The sequence below is a fragment of the Vipera ursinii genome (genome assembly GCF_947247035.1).
Source record: "Vipera ursinii genome assembly, chromosome: 4".
Classification (NCBI taxonomy): Eukaryota; Metazoa; Chordata; class Lepidosauria; order Squamata; family Viperidae; genus Vipera; species Vipera ursinii.
In genome coordinates this window covers 30,582,207-30,608,393 of record NC_139514.1, presented here as the reverse complement: position 1 = coordinate 30,608,393, position 26,187 = coordinate 30,582,207, and the positions used below count along the sequence as shown (strand labels likewise).

At 38.3% G+C, this 26,187-nt stretch overlaps 2 protein-coding genes across 6 annotated transcripts; one reads left to right on the top strand and one right to left on the bottom strand.

The window, feature by feature from the left end:
- Positions 1-243: 243 nt before the first annotated feature.
- On the top strand, positions 244-13,490 carry BLZF1 (basic leucine zipper nuclear factor 1). Of its 3 annotated transcripts, XM_083361805.1 has the most exons (8): positions 283-317; positions 1,163-1,251; positions 3,197-3,264; positions 3,818-4,242; positions 6,209-6,408; positions 9,320-9,448; positions 11,481-11,694; positions 12,592-13,490. In XM_083361805.1, exons 3-8 carry the CDS (start codon positions 3,237-3,239, stop codon positions 12,772-12,774), a joined length of 1,179 nt encoding a protein of 392 aa, XP_083217931.1. In that variant the 5' UTR covers positions 283-317; positions 1,163-1,251; positions 3,197-3,236; the 3' UTR covers positions 12,775-13,490. The 3 variants fall into 3 exon arrangements, with proteins under 3 accessions (XP_083217929.1, XP_083217931.1, XP_083217930.1); XM_083361803.1 differs by lacking the exon at positions 1,163-1,251 and having other exon boundaries at positions 244-317; XM_083361804.1 differs by lacking the exons at positions 283-317; positions 1,163-1,251 and adding an exon at positions 348-727.
- Positions 9,496-26,187, bottom strand: CCDC181 (coiled-coil domain containing 181). Of its 3 annotated transcripts, none has more exons than XM_083361801.1 (6): positions 22,412-22,629; positions 20,372-21,355; positions 18,312-18,458; positions 15,403-15,554; positions 14,481-14,652; positions 10,660-10,731 (listed from the first exon to the last, which is right to left on the bottom strand). In XM_083361801.1, exons 1-5 carry the CDS (start codon positions 22,547-22,549, stop codon positions 14,490-14,492), a joined length of 1,584 nt encoding a protein of 527 aa, XP_083217927.1. In that variant the 5' UTR covers positions 22,550-22,629; the 3' UTR covers positions 10,660-10,731; positions 14,481-14,489. The 3 variants fall into 3 exon arrangements, with proteins under 3 accessions (XP_083217928.1, XP_083217927.1, XP_083217926.1); XM_083361800.1 differs by lacking the exon at positions 10,660-10,731 and adding an exon at positions 26,078-26,187 and having other exon boundaries at positions 13,709-14,652; positions 22,412-22,572; XM_083361802.1 differs by lacking the exon at positions 14,481-14,652 and having other exon boundaries at positions 9,496-10,731.

Sequence of the window (26,187 nt, the reverse complement as noted above, 5' to 3'; positions counted from 1 at the left end):
GGGGTAGGCAACCTCGGCTCTTTTATGACTCGTGGACTTCAACTCCCAGAATTCCTGAGCCAGCTGGCTCAGGAATTCTGGGAGTTGAAGTCCACGAGTCATAAAAGAGCCGAGGTTGCCTACCCCTGGGGTTAGTCTCTCAAGACAAACAAAAAGTTGAAACTGAAGTCAGAAGTTACGCCATTTGGGTGAGTTTGTCACTATACCTCTATAGACGGAAGGGAGTAGACGGAAGGGAAGTTACTCCTTCCCAAAAGGAGAAAGAAACGAGCGATGAGAAGCAGCCGGGAAGAGCGAAGGAGGAAATCCCGCAGCTGGTCAGTTTTTTTTTTTTACACTTTAAACGAATTTCCGCAGCAATTGACTGATCGATCGCCTGAGCCTCACCTAGTCGTCCAAATAACGATCGGCTTATTTCTGGGTTGGCGTGTTGTGAGAATGAAGCCATCTGGGGATTGCCTGAAGCGAGTTAAATCAGCTGTCTATCTGTAAATCATTGTTACGAAGAAGTGGGATGTGTTGACATCATTCCCGGACACAATGTAACCTGCCGTGCCGGAGACCCGTCAGCACTGAGTTGATGTGAAAGTTGAAGGGCTCTTTAAATTCAATAGGAGAGCAGCCTTAGGAGGAAAAAGTGTCCGCCATGACTGGGTTAACAGGTAGTCCTCGACCTACGACCACCATTGAGCCCAAAATTTATGTTGATAAGGGAGAAATGTATTTAGTGAGTATTGCCTCTTTTTACGACTTTTCTTGCCATGGTTGTTAAGTGAATCGCTCCAGTTGTTAAATCAGTAACATCGCTGTTAAGTGTATCTGGCTTTCCCATTGACCGAAGGTCACAAATGGGGATCGCATGACCCCGGGACACTGCAACCGTCATGAATATGAACCAGTTGTCAAGCATCTAAATGTAAATCACGTGACCATGGGGATGCTGCAATGGTCATAACTGTGAAAATGGTCATAGGTCAACTTTTTTCATTGCCGTTGTAACATTGAGCGGTCACTAGATGAACTGTTGTAAGTCCAGGATGATCTCTGTTTACTTATTTCTATGGTTTGTGAGTGTTGTCTTCTGCCGAATATCTCCTCCCCAACTCACAGCAGTTTACAACAGAAACCATAAAGTTGTGTAAGTTTTTTTATTTGTCCACAGTATGACATAAGAAAATGGAACAATTACTCCACCATAGAAACTGCAGGACGAAGGGAAAAATAACTAACAAACTACCCCCCAAAACCAATGTAAGAACTCCATTTCAGCCAGCATCTCTGGAGGGGACAGACTAGCTTTTAGGGGAAGTCTCGGTGCTAACCCAGAAGCACCAATTCAGTCCCCTTTCCCAAAAAAAATTGGAGAATGAAAAATATGATTTTCCAATAGAAGAGAGTATCTGTAGCTTAGGGTTGAAATGTGGGGTTCTTGATACTGTCTGACCTTGGTTAGCTTGCAGATGTTTCACTACCCAACTAGGTAACATCATCAATGCATAGTGAGTGTGAGTTTTGCTGTCTGTTTATATGTGGTAGCTTTAGGCAACTGGCAAGGCAAGTTATGAGTAGACGTGGCTCATGTCCATTTGTTCAGCAATCATTCAGTTACTGAGACACTGAGAAAATGGACTTCCAACCAGTCTCTGAAGTTCCAGCTGTTGTAATGTCCCTATGATCATATGGTTGCAATCCAGATGCTCAGGTGCCTGGCTCACGATTACAACATTGCAGAAGCTATGCTGCATGATTGCCATCTGTGACTTTCTCTGGCACCTCCACCTCCACGTAAGCAAAGTTAATGAGGAAGCCAGTAGGGAAGGTTGCAAATTATTTAATTTTAATTTATTAATATTTCTATACCGCCCTTCTCCCGGGGGACTCAGGGCGGTGTACAGGGCAAGAATAAAACACAGAAATTTACAAAAACTAAAAGATAATTAAATACATGCCCGATTAAAATACAATTGATACATAGTAAAAAAACCCCAGTAAGTCACTAGAAACACCACCCCTGCCTGCTTGCACGCCATCAATGCACCTGTCCGCAGCACCTCCTCCCTCCTCTGGCTTCCCCACCCTACCTCAGGCCTATGCCAAAATGACAACTCCTAGGCAGCTCCTGGGAGTTCCATAGCTACAAGGAGCTATGGAAATTTTTTAACTCTTTCTTACCTTTAAGAGTTGTCAGAATTTGTGTAGCCCAGACCTAGCAACCTAATTTGGAATTTTGCAAACTAGTTTACAATCCAAAATACCGGGATTCACATATGCTGAACCAAAGTTCACATGTCATATGGCAAATCAGTGTGAGGGGTAAGCTCTTTCAATAAGTCAGAAAGATAATATTTTTGCCTCTTGATTTCTGTGTTGTATACTGTATCTTTATTTCTGCCACCTTGGTGCACGAACCTGGTCCTGATGCCATAGGATTTGTTGGAATATTAATGATGTTTTAAAATACACACGAGGGGATCATTTTCGAGCTTCAGTTTTTTAAGGGTAAAGCTCTCTTTGAACCTGTTAGAGCTGGGCAAAGAGATTTGCTGTCTGATGTGCCAACATCCAAATCTCACTAGCATCTTTCTCTTTCCAGTTTGTAAAGTAAATAACTTGATTTTCTATCTAGTCCTGAATCCCCAAAACTGTTACCTGCAGTAATCACTTCATTTTGCCTTATGCTTGAGATAGGTCTTAAATTGTATACATGATTGATTATATTCTGAGGGTGGGGTAGAATTCCATCTTAAACATACCTAGGTTATTCAGGCACCCAAATTCCATTGGAATACTGCCTAAAAGAGAAAAGAGGACTGTTCTAAGTCAACTTCCTATTTCAAAATCATAGGCATTTTTTCAGCATTTGCTGAAATGAAATAGTTCCTCTTTTTGTCTTTCAGAGTTTTATTGTATTAACTGTTTTTATTACACTAAGATATGCAGCTTTTTAATAAAAAAATAAAGCTCCATGAAAATGTATTTACAATACTTAAAATAATGATCAACCATCCCAAATAGGATGCGTATTCATCTAGTCACTTCCAAATGAGGTTTGGGGGCTTGAACATTTTCTACTATTTTTGTGAGAAGCTGCATTATGAAGTTGAATTAGTATGTTGCAATATGTTCTGTACTAATGATTCTATATTTTGTTTAATGAACTGACAGTCATAACACTTTTGTTGTTTGTCTCTTTTAGGCTTTAAGGGTTTTTTCTTATATGCAATCTTGTCAATAAAATGGCAACTCTAAATAATGCAGAAAATAGTAAGTATTTCTCTTTAGGAATTAAATATTGATTTTGGAGATATATTATTTCTCTAGGAATTAAATATTGATTTTGGAGATATATTTGCAGATATTTACAAAGGGAAGGCTTTTAATACATGCTGTATTTTTGGCATGATTTTTCAGAAGTGTCATTGCCACCTTCCTAGGGTTGACAAAAAAAATGACTAGTCCAAGGTCACCGAACTGATTTTTGCCTAATGTGGAACTAGAATTCATGGTCTCCCAATTTCTAGCCTAGTATCTTAACCCACTATACCAGTGGCTCCCAATCTTTTGGGCACCAGGGACCAATTCCATGGAGAGAGGTTTTTCTGTGGACCAGACGGGGTGCGGTTTCATGTGCTTCCTGCAGATGGGGCTTTGCTTTTTTGCGAGGACCAGTTTCTGGCATGCCATGGACTGGTGCTGATCCACGGATTGGGGACCCCTGCACTACACCTGAACTACGGGCTTTCCTAATATTAGGGTATATTAATCATGTTTTCCTGATTTAAACATATTGTATCCTATTTTCTGCCTCAATCTGAAGGTGAATACACTACCTCACCCATTCGTGGATCTGGTGATGGCATGGAAACAGAGCAGCCTTCAAAATCTGTTGAAGTGATCCCCAACACAACTAGCCATGCCCATCGAAGCCCACACAAGAAACTTCTTCCATCACTGAGTCCCGGAGTTCTTCAGCTGGGGAAAGTATATGGTGACAAGGCTGTGGAAATTGAAGCTGTACGAATAATAGTTCCTAAAACTTCTATATACCATGTGGTACCTGTTAAAGGATCTAAATCCTCAGGTCTACAAAAAGAGCCCCTCAGTCTGTCCGATGGAATTTCATCAGATAATAAGAAAGAACTGCTGGAGCTAAGAAGTGAAATAGGAAAGCTTAAGAATTCAGAAAAGAGATTGTTACAGGATAAGGAAGGCCTTTCCAATCAACTCCACGTGCAAACAGAGGTAAGAAAATAGACTTGATTGAATTACTTTTAAAGACTCTTTTATACCATTCGTTTGGAAGAAATAACTGCAGTGTGTACAAATAATTATTCAGGGATAACAATGCAGCTTCAGCTCCATTTAATAGTTTATACTCAGTTTTTTCCTAGTTTTGATTATTTCTGTTCATTACCACTCAGAATTAAATTAAATTGCCCTTAATGACATTGTTTCATAGTAAGGCCTTTAAGGATTGTAGTCTGCATCATTCGATTATTCTGAGCCATGACTATAAAAGTATTCAATATAAAGTGGCTCATTGAGTCACTCTATAAAGGAGAAGGGCAGTCTCTAAATATGTATATAAACCATAATTGTATAAATAGAGAACTATACCCTCTACCTAAAAATTGATAAAGTGGGTAGCTGCTATGTTTGAATATGCCGTCATTCCATGAGACTGTAAGTTCCATATCTCTTGGGAAAAGCCAACTTTCACCGAAGCAAAATTACAATTTGGATTTTGGAGGAGCTTTTTTAAAAAAACAAGTTTTATTGTATATGATACAATGAAAATACAAAAATAAATAATGGAAAAGATAGAGAAGGGAAAAGGGAATAGAGAGAAGTGAGGTAGGGAAGAGAAAAAAAAAGGCATTGACTTCCAACTTCCTTTGCTGCAACAAAGTAGACTACAAAGCTCAACTTTTTGCTTTTACAAAATAATATACGGTAAGCTAGGCATTTCGATAACATCAAGTCTATCTAATTGGTAAAACCCAAAATCAAAATTTCATTTTTTTTTTACCTCAAGCACAAAGTCTAGAAGGGGCAGTAAAAGTGTTCAGATTCTTTTCTTTAATCAGTACAGTTAGTTTAGCCATCTCTGCTAGCTCCATCAGCTTTTGTAACCATTCCTCCGTTGTGGGAATCAATGTAGTCCTCCATTTCTGAGCGTAAAGTAATCTTGCTGCTGTCAACATATATAACATGAAAGTTCCATTTTCCCCCCCCAGGTCTTTGTCCATTACCCCCAAGAGAAAAATTTCTGGTTTTCTTTCTATATTCCCATTAAGAATTTTCTGTAAACATTTCAATCCTGCTCCAATATTTTCTTGCTTTAGCACATGTCCACCATAAATGGTAAAAAGTCCCTTCTTCACCTTTACACTTGAAATACCTTTATACAATTTTGATAACTTGTCTGGTGTTAAGTACCAACGGTACATCATCTTGTAAAAATTTTCTTTTAAATTATAATTTAATATAAATTTTAATTCTTTATTCCACATATTTTCCCATTGTTCAACCATTATATTGTACCTCAAATTCCTTGCCCACTGAATCATGCAGTGTTTTACTTGTTCATTTTCCAGATTTAAATTCAATAATATTTTATAAACTTTAGCTATAATATGTTTATCACTACCTCACAGTAGGGTTTCCAACTGATTTTTAACAAAATTAAACCCATGATTCCTTTTTATCTCACTTAAATCTTTCTTTCAACTGCATAAATGTAAACCAATGGTAAACATGACCTTCTGATTCTAGCTCCTCCTCGGATTTGAGAGTAGGCTCACCCAAATTAAGAGTTATTATATATCACTGAATTTTGGAGGAGCTTCTTGAAAGGTACTATAGGATAGAAAGCTACTGGTCTTAGATTATGAAAGCTGTAAACATGTAAACTTATCTTCAGCTTGTTAATGCTGCATTGTATAAAATCCAGTCTTTTTCTTTTTCCTTTTTAAGACATGGTGTTTATGCGGCCACTCTACAGTAACACAAACAGTAACAAGCTTTGTTTGGTGTTCATCATATTTTGAAATGCACAGCAGTCAATTTTTAATATATGCTGTAATTAACTACTACACGTATCTAGTAACACAGAACAAACCAGCATGCATCTTACTTTATACCCAGTTCTTCCAACTGCAGTAGGTTAATCAACTCAACGTGTGTTTAAATCATTTCTCTATCTTAGGTCAATCGGGAGTTGAAAAAGTTACTTGTGGCTTCTGTTGGAGATGACTTGCAATATCATTTTGAGCGTATGGCACGTGAAAAAAATCAACTGATTCTTGAAAATGAAGCCCTTGGGCGGAATGTGTCTCAGTTGTCTGAGCAGTTAGAACGGATGTCTATTCAATGTGATGTTTGGCGAAGCAAATTCCTAGCAAGCAGGTACTGTTAATAATGCTGCCTTTTAAAAGATATCTTGATAAATAAATGTACCTCTACCTAAGCAAGCATACACACATAAATACTTTTTCTCTGTTCAGAGTTGATGCAGGATGCCAAGCTTTAAGGTTTAACAGAAATGATTGCTCTGGATGGGGTCAGGCTTCCCTTAAAAATCAGGTTTACAGCTTGGGACTGCTTTTAACCAAAGATACACAACAGTAGCAGGCTAAATGTTTATCAGCCTTGGCGGATAAACCAGTTGTGTATTCCAGGAGAAGACAGAATTGACATTGGTAAAGTATGGTTTGGAGACTGGATTACTACTACATATATTTTTTGTGGAATGCCTCTTGAAAACTGACAATTAGCCAAGAATGATGCAACATGATTGGTGCTTCTAGGAGATGCCACAACACACCTTTCATAAAGCAATTGTGCAAACTTGAATAATTTTCTGATCCCAATTCAAAGTACTCACTCTGGTGTACAAAACTGAGTAGGTCTTAGGACTTCTGGTTTGCCATCGCGGCTGCCGCGGATGCTGAAAAGCGAGCTCCGTCTTCCATGTTCGGTTTTGCTCCACTGGGGGACTTTGGAAGAGGTCAAAAGTAGCCGTGTAGGGATGACGAGCAAGGAGGAGACCCCACTTGATCACGGGAGGGTGGCAACCCTTCCGCTCGATCTGGGGCAGCCCTCCAAACCAGCGGAGGAAAGACCAGCCATAGTAATATGGCTCATCACTAGGCTGCAGACCAAGCACTTCAAAAGCAACGCAGATGAAACTGGATGATCCGATCTTCTCTTTACCCTAAGTACTTTCTTTTCCTGTAAAAGCTGCCTGAAGTATCTTTCCCTCTGTGAGGAGAGAGGGAAGGGAATTTCTATCCCACCCTCTAAGAATAGCGGCAACTGACTACCCAGGAGAATTAAAGCATTAAAAGAACAACTTTAATTGGATTTATATGTTCCTGAAACTTGGGAACCAAAAATTTTCCAATTTTTATTGGAGACTTTTGCTCTTATCTACAAAAAAGAAATAAAATTGGAAAAAAGATTATAAAAATTTTGGACTTAAAAAACCTTAAACAGCATCAGTGATATCTTGTGGCAGAGTTTGGTATTACAACTTGTTATTTCCTAACAGAGACTTGGCTCGAAGCCCAGACCTCAGATAAGACTCTTTTGACCATCGCACCACCTGTGAGAAACTCAGCTGTAAGAGAACAGCTGGGCAGCATAACCGGCCTACTCGAACTGTGAATGTAAATCTTTACTGACTTTCAGAGTTATATGTGGGGAATTGCCTTCCTATCTCTTTATTTGAGGAATATTGGTTACTATATGAGATGATGAAATAGCTTGGACTATAAAAACTTTCTTGACAAACAACTTCTACTATAAAGACTATTTATAAACACGTGAAAGAGATGGATGAAGACCAGGAAAAGATCCTTTCCATGTTGAAAGCAATACATAAAACCATTCTTTCAGCTTGTGATAAAATAAGACCCAACATAAAAGATCAAGACACCAACTTAGATACACAAACCCAAACTTTGACTACAACCAAAGAACTAACAATGCAGAAGATAACAGAAGAAGTGTAATAAGGATGTTTTTACTGAGTTGATATAATAAGAACTGTGTTAGCTTAAATACGAGACAGTAAATGTTAAGGGAAAAAGAGGAAATATTTGATGTTGTAACTTGAGATTTGTACTAAAGATTTTATTTATTTTATTTATTTTTTTATTTTAATTCCATTTATATCCCGCCCTTCTCCGAAGACTCAGGGCGGCTTACAAGCTTAGCAGTAGCCTTCATTCTATGTATATGCCTGCTTATTAGGGCTTTCACACACACCCCCAAGCGGCATTATTACAAAGTCAGCTTAATTGCCCCCAACAATCTGGGTCCTCATTTTACCTACCTCGGAAGGATGGAAGGCTGAGTCAACCTTGAGCCTGGTGGGACTCGAACCTGCACTAATTGCAGGCAGCTGGTGTTACTTAAGGAGGCATTAGCCCACTGCTCCACCAAGGCTCAATTTTGTTATCGAACTATTGATTAACCCAGCCACCATGTTGCTTTTTAAATAAATGTAAAATTGGAAAATTAATAAAATATTATAAATAAAAACTGGGTAGGTCTTGGAGCCAAATTACTTTTAAATATCCATGTTCTAATATTATTAATGGGGCATCTCTGCAGCTTACTCCACTAATAGGTTTTAGAGCAGCTAATTCATGGTGAGTGTAAACTGAAACACTGCCTGAGGCTTAAAATATTTCATTTCCTAAACCTCTTATAGTTTGCAATCATTTTTAGAGATTTTTAATAAAGTTAATTTTGATAATTATGAATATTTGTATGCCAACCAAATGAAAAGTTCATTATATGCCTTTTAAAAAAACTTTTATAAATCTACTTATGCTTTTAGAGGTTTGTCTGACAATTATTATCTATTCACTTAATTGATGTTTTATACATTCCTAAATTATTGCAAAAGAAAGGGCAGTTGATTTTAATACAATTGTGAATTGGGAAAGCTGCTATGATGTAACTGGTACCATGTCTGAACTGGTCTAAAGTAATGATTTAAATCTCAATTTAGCAAACAAGCTCACTGCATGGTCCTAGAATGCCATCCTTCACCGTAATATATTTTACAGGGTTATTTCATAATAGTACTCCTGGGAAAAAGTAGGATGATATCGTAAGAAATTTGTACTTCATATCACATTTGTTTGTTCAAGATGTATTATCCCTTTATTCTAAATCATATACATAATCTGTTTAGGCTGCAGCACGAAAATGCAACCATCGCATTAACTGATAATGTACAATAGGAACACAGTATTAATTTGTTGAATCAATTTTAACTAGGACATATCTGAAATTTCTTCTACAGAGTCATGTCTGATGAGTTGACTAACTCCAGAGCTGTTCTCCAGCGTCAGGCCAGAGATGCACACAGTGCAATTCAGGACCTTTTAAATGAACGTGATCAGTTTCGCCAAGAAATGATTGCTGCACAAAAGTATGAATACATGTATTTTTTGTGAAAGACATTTTTCAAATCTCAGTTTAGCCATTTTACTTAGAAACTCTGGATTATTGATATTTAGAAACAATACAGTGTTATTCCTATATATTTATTATTGCATAAGCCTTAGCTATAATCTGCTTTATTTAAAGATTTACTTCTAATTCCATAGACTGAATTAGAATTCTATATACAAAGTTCTATGAGTAAAATACAGGCAAATATTGTGTCTAAAACACTTTGAATACAGTGAAAACAATATGCAGCTGGGAAATAATTGTATCAGAATGATCATATGTATGGAGAGCTGTTCTCAGTTAACAAGCCTTATATATAAACACTAGACCACAGGTCTGCAACCCGCGGCTCCGGAGCCGCATGTGGCTCTTTCAACCATCTCCTGCGGCTCCCGGTCCTCTGCCATGTGCAGTCCCCCCCCCCAAAAAAGTGGGACTAAAAAGGTTCAACCAATCAATTCAAATATGCAGGGTAGGTGCATATCTCGCCTTGGCTCCACTCTTCAGTCAAACCCTGTTCTGCACATGCGCGCATGTACGTGCATGTGCACACATTTTTTGCGGCTCCCAGTTTTTCCTTTTGTGAGGGAACCGGTTCCGAGTGGCTCTTTCACTGTTTCAGGTTGCTGACCCCTGCACTAGACAATCCATGACCCATTAGGTCATTGTTTCAGTCAAGTCATTGTTTCAGTTGTGTCATTGTTTCAGTTGTTCATTATTTCTGGGAGCAAGAATACTTTTCAACTTCTTGCTGTCTTTCCCACTAACTTTGTTTTTGGGAAGCTTGCAGAGAGAAAGTCAATGGGGAAGCCAACAGGGAAGGTTGCAAAATGCTCAGACAAGTCCCCCCCACCTGTGCATCCTCCCAAAGTCCCTTTGTGCTCACACCATGACAACAACCTACACACCTGTGCCCCCTCGCACACCCACCCTGACCTGCTGCACCTCTTATGCACCTTCCCCAACCATTGCCACACCTTACACATGCCCTCACTCCTCCAGCAGTCAATTGCCTGCTTGCTAGCCTTGGACTTGTAACTTTCTGCCAGCATCCTCACTGATTTTGCTTGTGGGAAGCTGACAGGGACAGTTGGAAATGACAGCCATGTGACTGTGATTGATGCAACAGGACCAGCATTGAAACAGTCACGGCTTTTGCAAATTTCAGTCCCACTAGAATGATGGATTCCAGATTTTGTAAGTTAGGCCATTTGAGTAACTTTGATTCGAAAACTGTTGTGGTATGATGCATCATTTTGCCTAATTGAAGGTTACAAATAGAAAAACAAACACAAAATATTTAGTAGTGTATACAGATGCATGCATATTTTGTGTATATGTGCATTATATAGAATGACAGATGTATAGAGAATTGAAAACAGTGTGATTGCTTTAAAATGTACGTAGTAGCACAGACTATGCAGCATTAGAGCAACTACCATTCTCTGTGACAATAGAGATCTACCTTCCCTAGTTATTAGGTGCTTGCATAGCTTAATTTTTTCTTCTACAGTCTGTGTATCTTACATTTTATTCTCAGAATCATCCACAAGTAAGAAACTTTATTCTATGTGGAGGACAAAATTTGAAAATGGATAATAGGTCAGTCCATACTCTTTGGGTGAAATTTCTGTCCCACATGGCTGATGTGAGCTACCCATGCAAGGGGAAATCTTTTTCCCCCCAATTATTTTTACCTCTTTTGAAAATAATCCACAGTTGGTCTGTAGTTTTCTGCCCTTCCTGTTGCGGTCTCCCCTGCTGTACAAGGGCCATAATTCAACATTACACTAATTTTCCCATCCAAAATCTTAACCAGAAGCTACATAATCTGTTCCATCGCATCACTGGCAAAGCTATAAATAGCAAATTTTGCTCTTGAATAACTTAACACTTTTTTCTTTTTATCCCTTCTTCTCCTTGACTGTTTATCCTGTTGTTTCTTTAGCCCACCAAATTTTCTTATGTCAATAACATTTGTAACTGAAACTGATTCTTTTTCAATGCAGATTATTAGAGGAGCTCCTGGTTTCTCTACAGTGGGGAAGACAGCAGACATACTACCCTAGTGCACATCCTCATAGTACGGTGGAATTAGCTGCTGTAAATCATAAGCTTGCTAGAGCAGTAACTTTACACCTACTTGGAAACTCTAACAGTCCAAAAAATGGCTCTTCATCCACAGAACTCTGCAATACCCCTGCTGAGAAAATGGCTGAAATGGTAAAAACTATTTTACACAATCGCATGCTATTCTGTTGTGCATTAAAATTTTCAAGTTTATTTTCCAGAAACATAAAGCAGTACCTTTTTATTGCATGATAACAAATGCTATGACTTAATAAGCCTTGTATTCTACTATATAATATTAGTATTCTACTGTACTTCATAGCAATAGTTTTCTACTATTCATTTGCAAGACAAGATACAAACTCAGTGGTGGTTAGAGCAGGGTGAGAGTTGATTCTTAGAGCTACACCTCTGTCACGGCCCACTTCTAAAGTAGATTGCTGATAGAAAGACCTGAGGAAGTTTTTCCTTGAACATAATCTCAATTATGGTTGTAGTTTCAATTGCAATAGCTGAGGCTAATAGAAAATCTGAACTGAGAATTGTTCGGCTTATACCAGTAGTGAAAGGAATGTATGCTGTTTATGTCAAATGCAATCCTTTCCAAACTAATTGTATCTAAATTATAATAATTGCATCTCCTGCATTATTGTTCAGTTAATACAGACCACCTTTGAAGAATTTGTGCAAAGTTCAATTGGTGTAAATTGTGGCCTCTAGGCGATACTGATATCTAAAACTAAGATAATACACTGTTTTCTGGTCACAGTTCAAGTTGCTGGTTTCAATATTTAAGATAACAAACAGCTTTAAGAAGTAAACTCTTTATTCTGTACAGGATAAAATAATCTTATAGAGATACCACACTATCTCTAGTGTGTAAATTGGCAACACAGGATAAACCTTTCTCTTGCATGGGAGTTGAATTTTCTAAATTTAAAAAGTGAGATACCCCTTTATCTAGATATTTCAGATTGTTTTAAATATGTTATAAATATTTTTAGCAAAAGAAACCAATGTAATTCATCGCTATGCCTTGTTATTTTCCAGGTATTAAAAATGCTGGATTCTGGCAAATGTACAGAAGTATCAGAACTTTCTTTTTCGGAGCCGTCAACAACATCTTTTCTTTCCCAAAAGAAAAATATTGGACGATTTCATCCCTATACTAGATATGAGAACATAACTTTCAACTGTTGTGTTCACTGCAAAGGAGAATTACTTGTTCTTTAAAAAAATCTTATTTAGTAGCAATGGCTTCTGATTCTGATAAAGCATACGATCTTTGGGCACTTTTATTTTCTGTACTTTTAACTAATGAGTACTGGATTTTGTGCTAGAAATATGTCTTTCATAAAGCTTTCAGGGCTTTAACGTTCTGTTCTCAAATTCCTTTGTGGCAGATTGAATTTGTAATGCAATGTAATTTGTTCAACACCAACCAAGAATGTATTAGAAAAATGTTCTATACTGTACAAAGATCTATAGAATTTGCATTACCAAATTTTCTTCTTTAAGAGAACACTTGAGAGTATTAGAAATATCCCACGAACCTCAAATATTTGCTTCCTTGAAAAGACCCAGCTTATTTCTTTATGTGAACTATTTTATTTTAGAATTAGGGTGGATGTTTTAAGTATTTTCTACAGTTGATTTCCAGTATTAGCTGTTACATGGGCAGGTTAAAATGCATATTTTAATGAAAACTCAAAATGCTTCTTTAAAGATCTTAAGTGATGGAATAGATTTGGTGAGAGTAAATGAATTTTAATGCACATCATTTATGTCAAAGAGTAGCAACAGCATTTATGTGCAAACTACTGGAGATGAGCCTCTGAGTTCACCTTTTGTAGAGAAGATTTTTTTAAAAACAAACTTAGAATCAGTATCGCTGAGGGATTTTGTGAAAAGATTTTAACGGTGCTATTAAATGTGGTTAGACTACTTTATCTTTTTTTTCTAATTTGTAAATAGGCAAAAATATGCTGTCATCACTTTTAAAAAACACTTCCTTTCTAAATTTCTATTTCTTAATAATGAGGGTGGGTTGGTGGTATAATTTGCAATTTCTCAATAACACACCAAATACGCTGGATTTTTTACAATGGAACTTCCAGATAATGCTGTGATATAGTAAAACCTTCAGCCATTTTTTTGTATGATATAGTATCTAGAAGAATGTTGTACATTCTACTCCTGAAAAACAGTCCTGCAACACCTGTTTGACTCATTAACCCAGCACTGTCATATAAACCCCATACAAACACATATGAATGACAGTATAGTATACAAAATAGGTTCGGCATTATATACAATATCTATATCTATGAATGGGAGAGGGTGAACAAAAGGAAACAGCATAAAAATAAGTGCTATATGATAGCAAAGTCCTATTTCAACTATTTCCCCAAATTTTGGAAACAAAACAGATTTATATTCTAACACTTTTACAAGTTGTATATGCTGCTCATTTCAAAGCAGTGCAAGTTTAGTAATTTCTACTTCAAAATAAGTAGAAAGTGTTTCTACTGCTGAATGTGTAATAAGCCCATAAAACAGAAAAATAGAAATTTTATTAAATGGAACTTTAAAATAGCTCAGCTGCCTGAATGAACAGTAAACTTTGATACATGCATAAATAATGTGTTGTATTATTTGGGCATTAGCTGTGATTGATGGTGTAGGGTTTCTAACCAAATGCCAGATGTGAAAAAAATACGCCATACTTGCAGGAGGATGATTTATTATATGTAAATTTTATAGAACTGAGAAGGCAATCCCGATCTATTCACAAATAGATAATTATTCCAAGTTTAAGATGGGGAAAAATTACTAAGATAGAGAAAATTAAGTCATTATTGAAGGACTTCAAAATATTCCAGAAGAGAAACCACTTCTAACAGGCAATCTCAACCTATGCAAGACATTCTGGAACAGACCTCTAAATCTCAGCAGTATTGATCTGTAAAGCGAAGTGACTTTGGTTCAGAAATTGAATGGAGAATATTTTCTATTTGCTTTGCTCTTCTGACTTCTTGCCTAAACTGTTTTGATCGTTCTCTAGCAATTACTTGCTCTTCTCGCTTCTCACGTCTCTTCCTCCTTAGCCATCTACATAGAAATGAAATCATGTTTAAAACTGAATATTAACCAACACTTCATTTTTGCTGTTTGTGTAGTAAAAGCAGATAACCTATCCCTAGAAAGATACATTCTGGGACAGAATGCATCTAAAAGTCTTATTAGACAATTACCTGTGATTTGGACTATAGTTCATAATATTGAGACCAGTAAGTATTTGAATCTTTTGATGACAGTGAACTTATTACTTATTAACATAGCATATTATCATGCTGTAGCTTACAGAGAAATATAAGCCCAAGTATTTTGGTAAAAGATTAAATGTTGAATCTGAAACTATTCTCATCAAGCAATAACCAAATTTCATTTCTATTGTTACTGGCCATGATCTAAAGTTATTTGGTGTTGAATCAAACCCCTCACTTAATCACTACGTTCAGTTTAAAGCAGATCAACTTGATAAAACAGCTTATTTGAACAATTATTATTATAAGGCAAGAAGAAAGGATGACTATAGTTACATACATCTTCATAACATATAATGCTGTGTTAAAAACATGGTTTCTAAATTGATCCAAGTTTTCAAACTGCAATTTCATGTTGTGCGAATATATTCTCTAGCTTGATCCAAAATGTAGTGAGAAAAATACACATTTACAGGAGAAAACGAGAAAAGACAACAGACCAAAATTAATCTGCTTTCCTGGAGAAAAAACATCCAGATCTTATTAAAATAACAATATTATATTGGTTCCCAAAATGAAAAACAAAAATACTTACTGTTTATAAGCTTTGTCATTTTCAACTGTTCTTGGAAGGAAGAACATACCCTCTTCTTGCTCTTTCAGTGTTTGTATCTGTTTTTCTTTAATCTGTTCCTGCTGTTTTCTTTTAAGCCACAACTTGAAAGCTTCTTCTGGATTTCTATCTTCCTATAACAAAGAATAAAGGGAGACTTTGTTAGCAAGCCAAAAAATTTACACAAATATGACCTGCCACTGCTGTGGCTACTACCTGTAGATGGCCTTGGGCTACGCTGAAACAGGAAATAAGATTTGTCCCGTGTCTGGGACCAAGCAAGTGTAGTCTGAATGCTTAACAAACATTTAACATATGGGGCTACCCTTGAAGACCACTCGGAGGCTCCAACTGGTACAGAATGCAGCCGCGAGAGTTGTATTGGGAGTTTCCCGATACTCCCGTGTCACACCTTTGCTCCGCGAGCTGCATTGGTTACCAGTTGTCTTCCGGGTGAGGTTCAAGGTGTTGGTAATGACCTACAAAGCCCTTCATGGCATGGGTCCAGAATACCTTGGGGAGCACCTGCAGCCGGTGTCAACTTCCCTCCGCCCAGTACGCTCCCACAGAGAGGGCCTCAGGGTGCCGCCGGTCAAAGAGTGCCGACTGGTGGCCCCCAGGGGGAGAGCGTTCTCTGTGGGTGCACCGGATTTATGGAACCATCTTCCGGTTGAGCTCCAGATGGCGCCCGATCTCCGCTCCTTCCAGCGCGACCTTAAAACCCATCTCTTTAAACAAGCGGGCCTGGCCTGATGGGACGGGTTGGGATTTTTATTAATAACTTCAATTTTAAATTTGTATTATTTATGGGCATTGTTTAATCATGTTTTAATAATCTTAATTTTAATTTTTGTATTTAACTTTTATGTATTGCCCTGTTCACCGCCCTGAGTCTCTTGAGAGAAGGGCGGTATATAAATTAAATTAATAAATAAATTATATATATATATATATATATATATATATATATATATATATATATATATATATATATATATATATATAAAACAAACATATATATATATATATATATCATATATATATATATATATATATATATATATATATATATATATATATATATATATATATATATAAAATGTATACTGATTCTTAGAGTCATGAAACTAATTTGACAGCTATATGTTCCTAAGCTGAAGGCATGAGACAATCTAATCTATTAAAATCAAAAGAAAAACCGGTTATGATTTGTAGATATATACCTGCCTTCCAGAATAATATCAGAGAAGTGGAAAAGGGAAAAGATTACATCATAAACATAACCTGAAAATAATTCATATTAACAATTCCATCTTAATTATTATTCCATATTTAGTAAGTGATACACTGAATACAAAACCAGTCATCTGCATGTGTTCAGAAGCATCTTAATTCTTGTAACTAGTATTAGTATTTTATTTTTATTTTATTATTTTTATGAATAATAGGAGTCAGTTTGCTCTAGTGGTTAAGAGACCAAGTTAGAAAGAGGGAAACCTGAGTTCCAGTCCCACCTTAACTATGAACGCTGGTTGGGTGACCTTGGACTATTCACTTTCTAAGCCCAACTCACCTCACAGGGTTATTGAGGGGAACATACGGTAGGAGGAGGAAGGTATGTTGCATATGTTTGTGGATTTGAATTCTAATAAATTTAGAATGTATTATTTCTAAAAACATAATAAAGGTGGGATACAAATAAATAACTGAAGGTGAAGTACATAGATTACATTTTCTCCTATTTCCCCCACAACAACATGAGAGTGTGTGACTGGCCCAGGGTCACCCAGCTGGTTTACATGCCTAAAGGTGGGACTCAAACTCACCATCTTTCACTTTCTAGCCTGGTGCCTTAACCACTTTAATTCTCGGGTTGTACAACTGGTGTTTTGTTTCACTGCCTCGCTGCATGACCCATTTCTCTTGAGCTTCATTTCACAGATATCCTAACAATTTCCTAAAGAGTTTACAGGTACAATTCAGAATTCATAGTTCTATCAATTGTCCTGGCCCAAAGGCAGCAAAGTAGGCCCAATCATGATACTGTTGCCACCAAGTTTTACAGATTGAATAAGACCTAACATGATCTTTTGCTAACTGAAAGTAATGGCTTTCTCCTTGCAACTCTGCCATGTAAATCATTATTCAGTATTCTCATGATGATGGTCTCAGGAACACTGACATTTGTCAATGCAAGTGAGGCCTTTACTTACACTCCTTATTCCTAGTGATTGGTCAACTGATCAACATGATTGGTCAACTATCCCGAACCTTCCTTCCTCAATCTAGCTAGGGACTGCACAGTCTCTTAATCTGAGCCTCTCTCTGATGAGACTTACTGCCTCCTTCCTAGGATAGCTCTGTGTTGCAATAACTCCTGTCCACTGATTGTCCATGTGCATATTCCATCACGTATTTATGCAGAAATATTGAAAATTCAGAATGGTTCACAAACTTTTAAATATAACTCAATTTATATTACTCAATTGTATTTTCAAAATATCAGCATAAACCATTTTATTAATTTACAAAATTAACATTCCATACTTTTTATAACGAAGTGGCAAACTCTAGACATTTTCTGACATAAGCAAGGACTATGCATCTAGAAATTGAAATTTTGCCATTATTGTTAGGATGCATTTGAGGTTGGGGAAATATCCACACAACACATTGCAACAAAAAGAATTTCAGTAATGTTTAATACCACACTAATTTGGCTTCCAAATAGCTGATTATATTATCTGTAAGTAAGTGAGATTTGTCCTTGACATACAAATAGTTGCATCTGGAAATAAAAGGCTGAATTCTATTCATCCTCATCAAGAAAACTTGGTTTAAACTTTTAAAACTGAACCAACCACAGAAGAATAATGGAAACTTCATCCTACCCTGCTGTTTAAGTTCTCTATTTCTTTGGCACGCTGAACTCTTTTCTCCTGCAGTATTTGATTTTTTTTCTTTTGCAGCCAAGCCTGGAAGACTCTATCATTTTCTCTCTTTTTTTCATCTTCCAACATCTTTTTTTGGTTTTCTTCCTTGCATTAAAACATTAACAAATAATGACAATTTTAGAAAAAAAATTCAGAATGGAAATTGTAAGTTAATTTTCCATCACAGACTAGATACAGACTAGAAAAAAAAGAACATGATTTTCAGCTGTTCTTCCACAATATATCCCCTATCTCAAGGTCTTCTGAAAGCTCGGGAGAAACTGAAAATAAAGGAAAACTGGCCCAAAGATTGTAAGCAGGAGCAGGAACTACCCAAAATCACACGATTTCTCATTCTGAGATTTTCTACAGGATCAGAAGACAAAGAAATGTTGATTAGAGCCAAGGTAATCCAAATTTTTGTTTTTGTTTTTAGCCAAAGATACTATCATAATGGTAAACACAATAGGTTTTCAAAATTAGTAAGATTCTCAACTGCAGTGAAGCCTCATGTTATTTGATGATTATAGCTTCCCTCCTCCATCAAACCATTTCTGCTTTTAGAACTGCAAACAGTTCATACAACATGTGTTCATACAATACCCTGAATCATAAATCAATCGTTAATGTATGTGGGTTTTTTAATCGAGTTCGTGTTGTTAATTTATGGTTCGGTATATTGTGAAAACCTAAGAAATTGGGGTACGCTAAATAAACTACCATTGCATAACAAGAACAAAAGTCAGCAAGGGAAACTGACCTCTGGACACAGCCTTACAAATGGAATAGTATTAGCAATGTTTTAAAAGATGAAGCAGAACATGCTAAGTTTAAGATATGAACCAACAGGATTTATTTTAAAGTTCATTTTCAAGTCAACAGGCTTCGTTTCAATCCTGCCAAGACTGAGTGGCTGTGCATACCGGCATCTCAGACTAACCAATCTTTTCCATCGTTAACTATGAGGGGGTGAGGTGTTACCCCCCCCCCCGTTGATAGGGCCCGCAACTTGGGCGTCCTCCTGGATTCACAGCTCAGTTTGGAAGATCATATAGGAGCCGTGGCCAGGGGGACTTTTGCCCAGGTTCGCCTGGTGCGCCAGTTACGGCCCTATCTGGACCGAGATGCCCTACGCACAGTCACCCATGCGCTCGTGACCTCCCGGCTAGACTACTGCAATGCTCTCTACATAGGACTGCCCCTGAGGACCACTCGGAGGCTTCAGCTGGTGCAGAATGCAGCCGCGCGAGTTGTGATGGGAGTCTCCCGATACTCCCATGTAACACCTCTTCCCCGCAAGCTGCATTGGCTCCCAGTTGCCCTCCGGGTGAGATTCAAGGTGCTGGTGATGACCTATAAAGCCCTAAATGGCATGGGCCTGGATTATCTGAGGGAGCACCTGCTGCCAGCGTCAATTTCCCATCGTCCTGTGCGGAGCCTCCTCAGGGACGGCCTCCTCAGGGACGGCCTCCTCAGGGTACCGCCAGTCAAGGATTGCCGACGGGCGATCCCCAGGGGGAGGGCGTTCTCTGTGGGCGCACCTGCCCTATGGAATCAACTGCCAACGGAACTCCGGACTGCCCCCGACCTTCGTTCATTTCGCTAGGACCTAAAAACCTGGCTCTTTGAGCTATCTGGTCTGGACTGAGGGGTTTAATGTTTTTAAATTGTGATTTTAATTTTTTGGGGGCTAGACTTAATTTTTTTTTATTTTATTTTAATTTTATATTGTATTATTTTTAAATTTTGCCTTGTAAACCGCTCTGAGTCCTTCGGGAGTAGGGCGGTATATAAACCGAATTAATAAATAAATAAATAATGTCACTTCTATTAGAAGTTTTCAAACACAAATGACTGCATAAAAGAAGATGGCAGCCAAACAGTATATAAACAGTATACAGTATATAAAACCTGTACTCTGAATATTATTTGCAAGAGGAACAAATATCAAGGGTATTGTTTGCTTCCATATCCTAATCGTAGATCTGTAAAAGTAACCACATCATTAATATTCTCACCTCTCTTCTTATTTTCTCTCTCCTTTTCTCTATTTGCTTTTGTAGCTCTTTTTGCCTGGGAGATAAACAGAATGTAGAACTTCTTATATCAAGGCTCACTTTTGCTGACTGGACCCTGCGTGGGCTCCTTCCCCTTTCTATATTTCTCGTAATATTGATGGCAGAGCTTGGTCGAATAGGTGGTGGTTGAGGGAAAAAAAAATATCGTTCTTTGGAAGGAGAACAAGATGTTACAGGTGTTTGCAAGAAGGACTCGTCTTTTGCACCAAAAGCACTAGCGTACGAACTTTTAGGAGAAACATGCTGAGTTTCAATGTCACTGAAAGAAATACTCAGAGGAGGAAATAAGCCTTGACTTTCAATGTCACGGATACTCAAGAGTTCAAATTTCCCATCTCTTTCTACTAGGATCTTGCCATCCTTGTGCTCATCATCCATACTACCATTGATGGACAGAGATAGATCTTCTTGTCCCGTTTCATTAGAAATGCGCAATTGAGATAGCCTACCTGCAATGTTTTGTTCTCTGTAAGGATCATTTTTATCTGCTTCTGTATTTATCAGAGATGGTACTTCTAGTTCTACTATATTATCATTGAATTTTAGTTTTCTTTCTTTTGTTTCATCTAAAGGCTCCTGACTCAACAGAAGTTTGTTAGCTTCTTCAATTTTTTCTAAGATATAACGCTTTATATCTTCATCATCTTCCTCCTTGTCTTCTAGCCTTGATTCCTGACCGGAGCTTTCGCTATCTGTATCAGATGCTGGTTCCAATGCCTTAGGATCAAGTACAAATATAGAATGTATTTCATTTTGTGATGCATCATTTAGGGCTTCCTCAGGCTCAGGCGGTTCTTGTGAAGAATTTCGTTCCTCATCCTTCAGTATTTCTTCAGGCTCAAGAGAATCTTGTGAAGGATTTTTTCTATCCTCTAAGTCTTTGTCAGTGTTAGTTTCAAAATCCTCTTCATTGTCATCATGATTCTATGAAAAAAATGTAATATCTGTTTATACAAAATGTAGGAGGCAATACGCACAGTCATGGTTCGTGTACTATTTAAAGCACAATTTGTTTGAGCAAGATTTATTGGGTGACAATTTATTCTTACACTATGCTAACCTGGGAATATATGATTTTCTGATCTGAGGACTGCTCTAAAGTTTTGCATAGAAGTCTGCATACATCAAATTCCTAAATTTATTTCATTTATATTTAATGGAAATCAAACATAGTTAACAATCTTTTTCAGTTATACATTTAATAATTTCCCTTTTATCACAATACCTGTTACATAATTTAGTAACAATTTTTGGTACACTCACAAAAGCTTTGGAGGGACTTCACAAATCCTTGGGGCTTCCGATTGTGTTCCACTGAACTAAATTGTAATAGTTTACAAATTACAGTGGTTAGACTCATAAAACATAGTGACCCAAAAGTAAACAAATACGTTATTAACATGATAATAATAATAAGTTGGAAGGGACCTTGGAGGTCATCTACTCCAACCCCCTGCTCAGGCAGGAAACCCTATACCATTTCAGCCAAATGGCCGTCCAGTCTCCTCTTAAAAACTTCCAGTGTTGGAGCATTCACCACTTCTGGAGGCAGGTTGTTCCACTGGTTAATTGTTCTAACTGTCAGGAAGTTTCTCCTTAGTTCTAGGTTGCTTCTCTCCTTGACTAGTTTCCATCCGTTGCTTCTTGTCCTGCTTTCAGGTGCTTTGGAGAATAGCTTGGCTCCCTCTTCTCTGTGGCAGCCCCTGAGATATTGGAACACTGCTAACATGTCACCCCTCGCCCTTCTCTTCATTAAACTAGACATACCCAATTCCAGCAACCGTTCCCTATATGTTTTAGCCTCCAGTCCCCCAATCATCTTTGTTGATGGTGAATCACGCCACAGAATAGCTGACTGCCATTTGGCATTTAATCATAAACCATTTAAATTTCATCCTGCGTTCAGCAACTCTCCTAATCAATCTGTATTACATATCTTTGTTCTATGTATACTGATATACAATCATATTTTCTTAATACCTGTATATCATCAGAAATTTCTTTTTCTTCTTCATTAATTAGCCACTCAAGGTCTTTCTCAAAATCATCCTCATAGTCACCACCTTCTGTGGTATCCCCCGTGTCTGTAGATTCACTGGTTTCTTTTTTGTCACTCATTGTGGATGTTTCTTAAAATAAAACTATAACATTGGAAAACATAAAATTACAAATAGCATATATCAATTAATGTTACTCAAATAATGGCAATAAAATGTTATTCAGCAAAGTAAAAAGGTAAAAGTTCCCCCGCACATGCGTGCTAGTCGTTTCTGACTCTAGGGGCCGGTGCTCATCTCCGTTTCAAAGCCGAAGAGCCAGCGCTTGTCTGAGGACGTCTCCGTGGTCATGTGGCTGGCATGACTAGACGCCAAAGGCGCACGGAACGCTGTTACCTTCCCACCGGAGTGGTCCCTATTTTTCTACTTGCATTTTTACGTGCTTTCGAACTGCTAGGTTGGCAGAAGCTGGGACGAGTAACAGGCGCTCACTCTGTTACGCGGCACTCGGGATTCGACCCGCCAAACTGCCGACCTTCCGATCGACAAGCTCAGCGTCCTAACCCACTGAGCCACCGCATCCCTTATTCAGCAAAGTACTTGCTCCTAATTATTTCAAAACACTAACATGCTATTCTACAAGTTTATGTTAAGGTAACAGAAAATTAAAGGATAGGATAAGTTCAACAGCAATTCCAAAGTAAGTACAGGTAGTCCTCGACTTATGACTGCAATTGAGCCCAATTTTTCTGTTATTAAGCGAGACAATTAATTAAATGAGTTTTGCCCTAAATTTTACGGCTTTTCTTGCCATAGTTGTTAAGTGAATCACTGCAGTTATTAAGTTAGTTGTTAAATGAATCTGGCTGACCCCAGGACACTCATCATAAATATGGCTCAGTGGTCAAGCATCTGAATTTTGATCATGTGAGCATGGGGATACTACAATGGTCATAAGTGTGAAAACACTCATAAGTCACTTTTTCAGGACTGTTGTTAATTTCAAACTGTCCGTATAGGTCAGCAGCTCCCAACCTTTTCTATACCCCGCACCCCTAGAATGCTTCTGATCTATTCTCACATCCCTTGCAAAAGTTCGAAATAATGGCAATGAATTAAGCATATACAAGATAATTTTGAAAACCCAAGTTTCCGCACTCCTTGGAACATTATCTCGCACCCGCAGGGGGTGCCAGCACCCCCAGTTGGGAACCCTGGTATAGGTAGAGGACTACCTGTATAAACAGGTTTGTAATCTTGTTAAAAAGTATAGGTTTATTTCTATTGTACTTAGATTTTATAGAACACTTTAAGATAGTATAATGAAATGAGATATCCATCATTCTGATCAATTGAAATAATAACATGGGAAGGCAGAAGTGATAGATCCAGTATATTATAATCCAGGTTTTCTGTTTCTCTAAATAAAATTTAAGAAAAGGCATTAAGTTCACATGGGTTATTTTAGAGTAGTTCTCATTTAGCAACCACAATTAGGACCAGCAACTAGGACAAATGACACCACAACCATGCTTATGATCTTGCTTTGCTTTGCTTTACAGGCCTACAAAGGTCATAAATCTAAGGATTGGTCATAAAGTTACTCTTTCATCAGCTTCATAACTGCAAACAGTTGCTAAACAAGGCAGTTGCTAAACTAAGCAATCACTGAAAAAGGACCACCTGTACACAAATTAGATAGAAGGCATCAAGTCAAGTTTTAGTCTTGTTGACTATATGGACAAATACTCAATTCTCCTTTAGTTATACTTTACAACTCTTCTGAGCAACATTCTAGTAATTTCTTCTTTGATCCTCAGTACCCACTTTTTCTTCTACTATCCTCACTTTATACACAATTATTTTGATCAAAGAGTCTTCTGTTCCTTAAATACTAATATTTTATCACATTAATTTCCATGTGTAGTCCACTTAGTCAAATGCATTGAGTACAGTCTTTAGAAATGCTTATCTTACACACACACACATATAACACATACATACAGCACTTGTTAAGGAAAGGTGAGAGACATAGCTAGTTACTAATATGGATAACTTAATAATTAAAAGATGTTCTTGCATGCAGTAGCAGCATAAGCATGCCTCCTTAAGTAACACCAGCTGCCTGCAATTAGTGCAGGTTCGCATCCCACCAGGCTCAAGGTTGACTCAGCCTTCCATCCTTCTAAGGTAGGTAAAATGAGGACCCAGATTGTTGGGGGCAATTAAGCTGACTTTGTAATAATGCCGCTTGGGGGGTGTGTGAAAGCCCTAACAAGCAGGCATATACATAGAATGAAGGCTACTGCTAAGCTTGTAAGCCGCCCTGAGTCTTCGGAGAAGGGCGGGATATAACTGTCATAAAAATAAAATAAATAAATAAATAAATATAAAACTTGACTCATGTGTTAATCTGATAGAACTGCAGCCTGTCTTTTATTAAGGCAAGCGGAGCGGCTGGTTAACCAAGAGCCTTGGTGGAGCAGTGGGCTAATGCCTCCTTAAGTAACACCAGCTGCCTGCAATTAGTGCAGGTTCGCCTCCCACCAGGCTCAAGGTTGACTCAGCCTTCCATCCTTCCGAGGTAGGTAAAATGAGGACCCAGATTGTTGGGGGCAATAAGCTGACTTTGTAATAATGCCGCTTGGGTGTGTGTGTGAAAGCCCTAACAAGCAGGCATATACATAGAATGAAGGCTACTGCTAAGCTTGTAAGCCGCCCTGAGTCTTCGGAGAAGGGCGGGATATAAATGGAATTAAATAAATAAATAAAATAAATAACTGTTCTCACTGTCAGGTCATTTTTCCTTAGTTCTAGGTTGGATCTCTCCATGATAGGTTTCCATCCTTATTTCTTGTCCTGCTTTGGAGAAGAGGTTGACCCTTTTCTCACTATATGCTCGCCAACTACGTTGAGGCAAACGATAAACCTTTTTTTCTTCTTCAAACCCAACCAATTCTGGAATCCAGTCATATAGCCCCGAACAGAGCGATATTTGGGGGGCGGCGGGGGGGGGGAGAAAAATAATTTGCAGATTAAGGCTTGATGCTGCCTAGGCTCGTTAAGCGTCTGAGCGGGAGGAGACTAAAAAGTAAGCGAAACCTGTCGCCATGGCAATCGCCACCTCCGTTTTGATCCTCGCCGAAATCAGGGCAGGCTCGGACCTCCCAAAGACGACGTTCAAGCCGTCGGAACCACCGACACAGCGACCCCACACCGCGTGCCTATCTCGGACGCCTGCCCACCCTTTAGCCCGAATCGCAGAATTGCCACCCTCCGAACAAAAACTGATATTCAGACAAGTTCAGTCCCACTCTTTCTTTTCTGGTTTAGGGCAGGGGTAGGCAACCTCGGCTCTTTTATGACTCATGGACTTCAACTCCCAGAATTCCTGAGCCAGCTTGGCTGGCTCAGGAATTCTGGGAGTTGAAGTCCATGAGTCATAAAAGAGCCGAGGTTGCCTACCCCTGCGTTAGGGGGAACACTACGCCGATTTCAATCGAGTCGGTAGCTTTTCAGCCTTGGCTTCCCAACAAAGCAAGCTTCGTCGGGCTTTTCTTGCCACGGAAGAAGAAGAAGAAGAGCCTGCCCGTCATAACCTCAGGCCCTTTCGCTCTCTGAGCGCCGGCTCTCCAAAACCCCGTCGCACCTTCCCTCTCATCTCCACCTGCGGACGCTCGCTGAGCAGCCACCCGCCCGCCATGGCGTCGTCATGGCAACCGCAGCACACCCCCCCCCCGGCCTCCTGCCATGTCTCCG

Coding starts and splice junctions, on each gene's coding strand:
- CCDC181 (XM_083361800.1), bottom strand. CDS start 22,549: ATGAGTGACAAAAAAGAAACCAGTGAATCTACAGACACGGGGGATACC. Junction 18,459..20,371: donor GAGAGAAAATAAGAAGAGAG/GTGAGAATATTA, acceptor TTTTAATGCAAG/GAAGAAAACCAAAAAAAGAT. Junction 15,555..18,311: donor TAGAGAACTTAAACAGCAGG/GTAGGATGAAGT, acceptor TCTTTGTTATAG/GAAGATAGAAATCCAGAAGA.
- BLZF1 (XM_083361803.1), top strand. CDS start 3,237: ATGGCAACTCTAAATAATGCAGAAAATA. Junction 6,409..9,319: donor AGCAAATTCCTAGCAAGCAG/GTACTGTTAATA, acceptor TTTCTTCTACAG/AGTCATGTCTGATGAGTTGA. Junction 9,449..11,480: donor GAAATGATTGCTGCACAAAA/GTATGAATACAT, acceptor TTTTCAATGCAG/ATTATTAGAGGAGCTCCTGG.